The sequence below is a fragment of the Tupaia chinensis genome, unplaced genomic scaffold (assembly GCF_000334495.1).
Source record: "Tupaia chinensis unplaced genomic scaffold, TupChi_1.0 Scaffold000286_1, whole genome shotgun sequence".
Taxonomy (NCBI): Eukaryota; Metazoa; Chordata; class Mammalia; order Scandentia; family Tupaiidae; genus Tupaia; species Tupaia belangeri.
Window position 1 is genome coordinate 425003 of NW_006159770.1, and position 8835 is coordinate 433837.

Here is an 8835-nt window from a genome sequence, read left to right on the forward strand (position 1 = left end):
CGAGCGCACGCGCCCTATAGCAAAAATCTCTCCAAAAAAAAAAAAAAAAGTTCCTGGAAGAGCCAGCCCCATAGCCTGCTGGTTAAGGAGCCAGGTCCGACACAGCCAGCCATGGCTCAAGTCCAGGCACGTGTGTGCATGCCCCACCTCCCAACCAGATGACGAAATGGAGAAAAAGGGCTCGCGGCATGACTGCACCCCACTGGGGGTGCTCTCTCTCTCTGCCTCTCCTTGGTAAGCACACAGGCAATTTTTAAAAAATGCTCTATGGAAAAGTAGCCCAGAGATGCATGCCGCGCTTGGGTCCTCTTCCCAGCCTCAGCAGGCACTGTCCTGAGGTCCCCAAGCTCAGGGCTTCTGGGATTCCCTGGACAGCCTGGACTATGAGCCAGGGAGGCCCTGCCCCAAGCCCACACCCTAGTGACCCCGCGAACCACCTCCACTGCCCTCAGAGGGCACTGGCCCACGACTGCTGCTGAGAATGCAGCCCCAGCCGCACCCTCAGCCAGCCCCACGTGGGGGACGCAGCAGGGAGGTCCCCGCCTCAGGCAGTCCACTCGCTGTCCTGCTGGCCAAAATGCCTCATCTCTGGGCAAACACTGGCCCTTGGCCACCCTGTCCAGACTGCCTGCCCTCGTCTATACCCTAGGGCAGCAGCAAGCTTCTGCCTGGGGGAGGGAACAAAGGGAGAGACTGGAGGCTGGGAGTGTCCCCACAGCAGTCCAGGACAGGTGTCCCCGGGAAAGGCCAGGGCAGGTGTCCCCGAGAAGGGCCAGGGCAGGTGTCCCCGAGAAGGGCCAGGGCAGGTGTCCCCAGGAAGGGCCAGGGCAAGTGTTCCCGGGAAGGGCCAGGGCAGGTGTCCTCGGGAAGGGCCAGGGTAGGCGTCCCTGAGAATGGTAGAGTAGGATGTGCACCCCTGAAAGGGCAGAGCGTGCGTCCCCGGGAAGGGCCAGGCGTGCATTCCCGAGGAGGACTAGGCGGTGTGTACCTGCAGCATTGTCCATGTTCTCACACAGGTCGGCCAGCAGCTCCAGGGCCCCCTCGCGCTCCTGCTGGTCAGCCACCAGGTCAGCCTCCCCGGCTGCAGGGGGTGTGGGCTGGGATAGCACTCGCAGGCAGCTCTTCATCTGCTCTACTTCCTCCCGCTGTCCGCGGAAGGCGGCGGACATGGCTTCCTGCAGCCACTGCCGCCTCTGGGGGACAAGGGCGGGAGAAGCCACAGGTCAGTGCGCAGTCAGGGCTGAGGCCAGCAGCTATGGGGACTCCAGAAGTTCACAGAGGTGCAAGCATGGGCCCCCGTGGCCTGGCAGCAGAGGCAGCTAAGCCCGCTCCGCCAGCTTGAAAACACACAGGGCGCGTGTGTCCCGAACCCCATTCCTTTAAAAACTGTATTTATTTTTGTTAAGAATTTTTTTTCTTCTTTTTTTGGAGAGGTTTTTTTTTTTTTTTGCTATAGGGCACGTGTGCTCGCCAGACAGACAGAGAGAGACATAGAGACAGGAAGCGAGAAATCAACCCCCAGGGGGGATGGCCACGCCATAATCCCTTCTCCTCCATTCTCCTCTCGGGATCTTGGGCATGCACGCACACGTGCCTGGAGTTTAAGCCACCGGGTCCGGGACGTGAACCGCGGTCGACTACGTGGGAGTCCAGCGACATAGCCATTACGCTAACTGCTGGTCCCATGTTAAGAATTATTTATTTAACTTTACTTATTATTATTATTATTCAGTTTGACCAGAGAGAGGCAGAGAGAGAAAACAAGCCACCAGGTCTAGGACTCAAACCATGGTCAGTCACATGAGAGTCCAGTGCCTTAACCACCACATCTCTTGCTGGCCCCTTAATTAATGAATTACTTAACTTATTTTTGGGGAGAGGTTTTTGCTATAGGGTGCATGTGCTCGCCAGAAAGAGAGAGACAGAGAGACAGGAAGCGAGAAATCACCCCCCAGGGGGGATGGCCACGTCACAATCCCTTCTCCTCCATTCTCCTCTCGGGATCTTGGGCATGCACGCACATGCACCCGGTGTGAGTTTAAGCCACCGGGTCCGGGACACGAACAGCAGTCTACTATGTCCAGCAACATAGCCATTATGCCAACTGCTGGTCCTGTATTATTCGTTTTTTAACACATGTGCTCATAGGGGGCGGGGGCAGAGATAAGCAAAATGACCACCGCAGGCTGTGGAGCAGGGTGGGATGGGGCCAGGATGCAGAGCGGTGGTGGGTGAAGGCCTGGTGAGTGGGGCCGAGGGATAGCCAGGCAGATGCCACAGATGGCCCAGGCAGGAGCAACCCAGGCCCCTGGGTGAAGCAGGCAAGCAGGCGGGAACAGAGGGTGGGGAGAGAGCACGAGAGCACGCACCTGGACCTCGGCAGGGTGAGACCCCGTGAGGAGTGGAGGACCGCCCTCCTGTGCTGGGAGCCTGTGCAGGGGCACAGGGGTGCACCAGGGAAGAGGGAAGAAGTGTCAGGGTGGCGGGCACTCTGAAATGCTCGGGTCCTGCCGCTGCTTAGTTCTGGGTCTAGGAGGCGTGGGGTATGCAGGAAAGAGAGGAAGCCAGCGAGTGGGAGAGCAGCCGGAGCCAAGCAGTGGAGGGCATGCTCGGCTGGGACGTGGGAGGGGCGTGCTCGCGGCACACCCAGCCCAGGCAGAACCCAGAGGGGCTGGGGCGGTCTGGACCAGGCTCGCTCAGCCTGCACTCCCTGGCCCTTTGGGCCGTGCCCTCTCTGGGGAGGGACAGGAGCTTCAGAAGGAGAAGAGATGCAAGGACTGAGGGCCAGACCTAAGAACCCTCACTGAGAGACAGAGAGGAGGAAGAGCCCGCCAGAGACAGAGGACAGCCAGTGAGGACAAGAACCAGAGACTGTGCTGCCCTAGGAGCGGGGTGAAGAGAGAGTAAAGGAGAAACAACTAAATGTGCTAGGGACTTCAAAAAGTTCCCAGAAGGGGCCAGCAGGTGGCATAGTGGTTAAGGTGCTGGACTCTCACAGGGGCGACCACAGTTCAAGTCTTGGACCTGGTGGCTGGCTCTGTCACTTTCTTTCATTCACTCTTTCTCTCATCAAATTAAATAGTAATAATAACAAATAAAATTAAACTAAAAAAAAAGTTCTCAGAAAAATGAAATTAAATTATGACTTTATAGGCCAGCAGATGGTGTGGTGGTTGAGGCACTGGATCCCACATATCTGAGTCTACAGTTCGAGTCCTGGACCCTGAGGCTTGAAAACATGTCAGGCACATGTGCATGTGTGCCTAAAATCCCAAGAGGAGTTCGCAGGAGAAGGGACTGCAGCATGGCCATCTCCCCAGAGGGTGATTTCTCAGTTTCCTTCTCTCTCTCTCTTCAGCGAGCACACATGCCCTATGGCAAAACAAACAAACAAACAAACTATAGGGACCAGCAGATGGCGTAATGGTTATGTGGTCGATCATTATTTGAGTCTCACTAAATGGCTTAAAACTCACGCCAGGCGCGTGTATGTGCGCACGCCCAAAATCCCAAGAGAAGGCACTATGGCATGGCCACCCACCCTTTTTTTTTTTTGGAGAGGTTTTTGCTATAGGGCGCGTGCGCTCGCCAGACAGAGACAGACAGAGAGAGAAAGGGAGAAATCACCCCCCAGAGGGGATGGTCATGCCGCAATCCCTTCTCCTCCATTCTCCTCTCGGGATCTTGGGCTCGCACGCACATGCACCCAGTGTGAGTTTTAAGCCACCAGGTCCGGGACGCGAACCGCGGTCGACTACATGGGAGTCCAGCGACATAGCCATTACGCTAACTGCTGGTTCCTGCCACCCACTCTTGAGGGGGTGATTTCTGGCTTTCTTCTCTCTGTCTCTGGTGAGTGCACAGGCCCAATAGCAAAAATTAATCTCTAAAAACAAAACAAAACAAAACCCTGTTTATTTTGGTGCAAAACAAATTTGAAGTCCGTACATAGTTTTCTAATGAGCCTCATTTTCCAGGAACTCTTAGAGGATCCCTCATATTAGGTCAAATGAGGTAAGAGGTGAGAACTGACCGCTGGAATTTGTTTCTCTTCTGGCCGTGCCCTATGTTAAGCACTAGTAAGACGGCCCGGTAGGCACAAACCTGGGTACAGGAGGGCTAGCTATTTAATGCTTCTGCACCTGTTTCCTGCCTCGCTGCAGCAACATTAAAGGACATCGCGTACAGAAGAGGGTTACCACTCTTCTATAGAGCTAACTGCCAACTAAACATCACACAGAATAAGTAAGGCTACTAACTTTCAAAACAATTCTATGAAGTATCCCTGTTATCCCCATTTCACAGACGGAAAAACTGAGGCACAGAAGAGCTGTGACCTGCCCAAGGTCGCGCAGGCAGTCAGCATGGGCCAAGCCTGAAGGTGGTCTACAGAGCAAGTGCTCTTCATGAGAACACGAGGCTGGCCTCGAGGCGCTGCTAGTGGGCAGGACCCAGCGGCCCACTTACACAGGAGCCTTGGAGAGACCCTGGGAAGTGTCCTTACTGGTCCTAGTCTCGGCCTCAATTTGCACACGACGAACAGGAGGCTCAGGTTAAGGGACATATCCAAGGTCACACTGCAGAACAATGCTGAACACAGGTTTGTCTAGCCCTATAGAGCCCCCTTTTTATAAACTTACCTCCAGGCAAGACTATCCTTCCTCCCTTAACAGAATTGTTAGGACCCAGGGATCTGTCCCCTCAAACACTTCGGAGATCTAACCTTCGGTCTTCAACAACCCCCTCCAGCACACACACACCTGGCCTCCGCCCCTACCAGGGGAAGACCCTGGCTTCTAGCTGCCCAAGCCACACTTCCCAAGACACCTTTGTCCCCAGCCCTTCACCCCAGCTTCTTGGGTCCCCATCCTTTACCTCCTCGCTCATGGGTTCTGGAGGGGGGTCTGGCTCCTCAGAGCCCGCCGTGATGGCCATCTGCAGCAGGCCTTGAAGGTTACGCGGGGGCCGCGGGTTGCCCGAGCCCCCCGACGAGGACCCGCCGCCTCCTGAGGAGCAACCCTGGGAGGCAGGGGGTAGCGCCAGGGGCAGGCGGCTTCCCCCTGAGCCCTTGTCTGCCATGGGCCTTCTGTGAAGAAGGGAAGCAATGTGTTGGGAGAAGGTAGTCACCGCTGAGGCAGCGCTGGCGTCCGGATGACCGGCCGACTCCTGGGGGGTCTGCTGAGAAGGTTGCGTTTTAGGGGCACTCGGCGCCCCTCCATGACCCTAAACCACACTGCCCGCACCCCCTTACCTTCCTTCATCCCAACAAGACCCTTCCCCAAAGCCATAAGCCCCTCCTTCCTCCCTAGCAACAGGCCCCACCCACTCTCCCTGGCAACAAACCCCTTCCCCCATCCTTACTGATTGCGTTCTCGTCTCTTAGCAACCTCGCGGCCCCTCCTCCTTGGCAACAACCTGACTCTGCTGGGCGCCGCCATCTTGACCGGAAATGCGCAAGTCTTACCCGGAAGTTTCGGCGCACCCACCCAGCTTCAGGCCGCGGATGGTTCGAAGCCGCCCGCTCTGCTCCTGCACTCCCCCCCCGGGCCCCGCCCACCCCGCTCGGCCCCGCCCCTCGAGTCGCGCTCTTGCCTAAGCCCCGCCCCCTGGCCCAGGGCCCGCACCTTAGCGAGCCACGCCTCCTCATCTTCTCACTGCAGGCTTCGTCCCTGCCCGGGCATAGGCCCCGCCCCTGCCAGGTCTGGCTCCTCCTCGGCCAATCGCCTACACCGGTGTTCCCGCCCCAGTTCTAGGCCTTTCGGCCTCTCCCAGTTAAGCCCCGCCCCCTCTCTGGGCCTCGCCCACCCCTTGCTGCAGGTTTTGTTGGTCTCTTGCTTAGGCGTTTCAGGCTTCCTCCTCACATCCGCTTTTCTCCTTCGCCTAGGCCCGCACCCTGTCTTCTCACCCCGATGGCTGACCTGTGCAACCTAGGCCCACCCACCCCGCTCGGCCTCACTTCTCCGGGTCAGCTAAAGGGGCTGCAGCAGGATGAATCTGGTGGCCAGCCTCTTTCATGGACTCTTCTGCCCTGCAGGTGGAGAGGAGGGCATTCTTCAGACTTGGAGCTGTTAGGCCGAGTTAGCATAATCACCGCCATGTTAGGGAATGCTGGGGAAGTTAGCTTAATTACTACCCTGTTGAGTCTTCAGGGACCGAGCCCACTTTGTTAGAGCCTCAAGGACGGGAACCAGGAGTCTGGGAACTCTCAGATAAGTGGAAAACGGGAGGGCCCAGCACCTCCGAGGCAAGGTCATCCAAATGCTTAGCTGAGAGCCCTTATCTAGACCTAAGCAGGTGGTGAGAGCTGGACCCTCGCATCTCATACCCCCCCTTCCTTTGTGTGTTACAGTCTAGAAAACATCCTGAACTATAAAAGATCCCTTTATCTTAGGCTCGGGGTCCTGGTGAAGGCCTGCTGCGACGGGCTGAGACTTGGACCCCAGCTAGCTGGAAAAATAAAAGCCTCTTTTGCAGTTGCATTGTCGCTGTCTTTTCTGTGTCTCCATCAGTTAGACCGATCTCTGGACCCTTACAGAGCCTGAAAGCAAAGTGCCCAGAACCTGAGAAAGGATTAGAATCCCGGACAGGCGCGGGCACAGGGGTGGGGGAGTGCTCAGCTGCAGACTGAGGCTCAGATCTGAGAATGTGCTGAGATCCGGTTTGTGGAGGTCTTCATTGGTCTGGTCTTGGACCTCCATTGGAGGCTCTGCCTCTACAGGAAAAGGTTGAACTCAATTTTTTTTGTAAAGTTCCTTTCTTTCCTTCTTCCCTGGGAGGCAAAGGGGCACCCCGATAGCGTCTTCAGGCTGCAGTGCACCCCCAGCCTCAGCCAGCCCAGACCATGAGTAAATTGAGCAGACAAACCCGGAACTCCGGATGGAGGTGGGGGAGCAGTGCCTTACCGCTGCACTGTCCAGGTGCAGCACCTGCTAGGCCCGAGTTGTGCGGGGAATACTGGAGGGGGATGCGTGCCTATAGCACTGTGGTGTCAGTGGGGCCCTGGGCCCCACGTACCCTGTTGCACTACTTCCCTACTGCCGCTGTTAGCCATTTCCGGAAGCGTAGTAACAAGATGGCACACAGCTGTCGCAGTTCTGGAGGGCAGATGTCCATCGTAGGTTCCACCGGGCTGAAATCGAGGTGGGCAAGGTGGTGTTCCGGCTGATGGCTCTAGGGAGGATCTCGTCCTCCTTGCCTTGTCCAGTGTCCAGAGGCCACCTTCATTCTTTGCCTTGTGGCCACCCACTCCCGTCTCTGCTTCCATCTTCAAGGCTCCGTCTCTGACTCGGACCTCCCATGTCCCTCTTATGAGGACACTTGGGACTGCACTGAGTCCACGCAAATCACCAGGGTCAGCCCCTCATCTCAAGGCCCTTTTCCACGTAAGGTACCATATTCACAGGTTCAGGGAAGGGGGATGTGGACATATGAGTACAGGGCTACCTGTTTACAATAGCCACGACACATTGTCACATATGCTACCACAGTGTGACGTAAACGTGCACACGTGTTCAACACGTCTTTGAGCAGACCACCACATGCGTGCCTAGTACACTGGTGACTTAGATGACGCTTCCACGCAGCCCAGAAAGGGCTCCGGCTCCCCCTTTGTTAAGAGAGTAGTCATGGGGGCCGGCAGGGGGTGTGGTGGTTAGCGGCACTGGACTCCCACACGGTGGACCGCAGTTTGAGTCAGTTTGAGTCCCAGACCTCGTGGCTTCTTTCTCGCTTTCCCTCTTTCTTCAGGGTTTTGGTGGTTTTTTTGGAGAGGCTTTTGCTTTAGGGCACGTGCACTTGCCAGAAAGACAGAGAGAGAGAGACAGAAAGCGAGAAATCACCCCCCAGGAGGGATGGCCACACCACAATCCCTTCTCCTCCATTCTCCTCTCAGGATCTTGGGCGGGCACGCACGCACACGTGCCCAGCATGATTTTAAGCCACCAGGTCCGGGACTCGAACGGTGGTTGACTACATGGGAGTCCAGTGACATAGCCATTACGTTAACTGCTGGTCCCAATAAAATAATTCTTTTTTTTTTTTTTGAGAGGTTTTTGCTATAGGGCGCATGCGCTTGCCAGACAGACAGGGACAATGGAGGAGGAAGATGGGACATGGCAGAGGGTGGGGATGGGGAATCTAGGATGGCAAAACAAAAGGCAAGGTATGCAGGACACAAAAATTGGGAAATCATTTGCTGAGAACATATATGTTGATGTGCTTGATTGAGCCAATGCACAGTGTATTTTGGATGGAAAATTCATATGTGTGTTGTGATGAGAAAAAAATTATAAAAAAAAAAAAAAAAAAAAAGAAAGAAAGAAAAGAGAAGAGTGATCGAGTAACCTTCCATCGTGGTGAGTGTCTAGAGGTCAAGAGTGGTCCCTATTAACCTTCCGGAGGAGGTGTAACCCAGCCGCAAGCTCACTCTACCTCCCTCCTTCCCGCTTGCTGTCCAGCTACCCCGGCCCCTTTGATGTCCCCACATGCAGACCCACTCCTGCCTCAGGGCCTTTGCACTCACTGTCTCCTTTGCTGGAAGTTCTTGAGCTCTAAGCAGTTGGCCTCATTTTACTCCCTGGCTACCTGATCTTAACTGTGTCCCAAGTGACCAACATTCCCAAGCTCCATGCCTGCTTCAGTGCCCTCTCCAGCACGGATCACAATGACCTCCGTGACCATCCATTTTCCTCCTTCACCTTGACCTGCTGCCTCGCCCGCCAACATAGAGGTGCCGCAGGGCTGGGGATTTGTCTGTTAGTTCCCTGCCATGTTCTTTTTTTCTTTTTTTTTTTTTTTTTTTTTTTTTTTGGGGGTTTTTTTTTATGGGCGCTGTGG

The 8835-nt window shown here is 55.6% G+C and overlaps 1 protein-coding gene across 1 annotated transcript in view; it reads right to left on the reverse strand.

Moving 5' to 3' along the window:
• HSPBP1 (HSPA (Hsp70) binding protein 1) overlaps positions 1-5537 on the reverse strand; it is a gene marked incomplete in the record, with an annotated part of 14179 nt that extends 8642 nt beyond the window's left edge. The window contains 3 exon segments of the mRNA XM_027772594.1: positions 989-1193; positions 4876-5175; positions 5465-5537. Of these exon segments, the coding sequence (XP_027628395.1) occupies positions 989-1193; positions 4876-5079 (409 nt within the window).
• Between the last annotated feature and the right edge of the window lie 3298 nt (positions 5538-8835).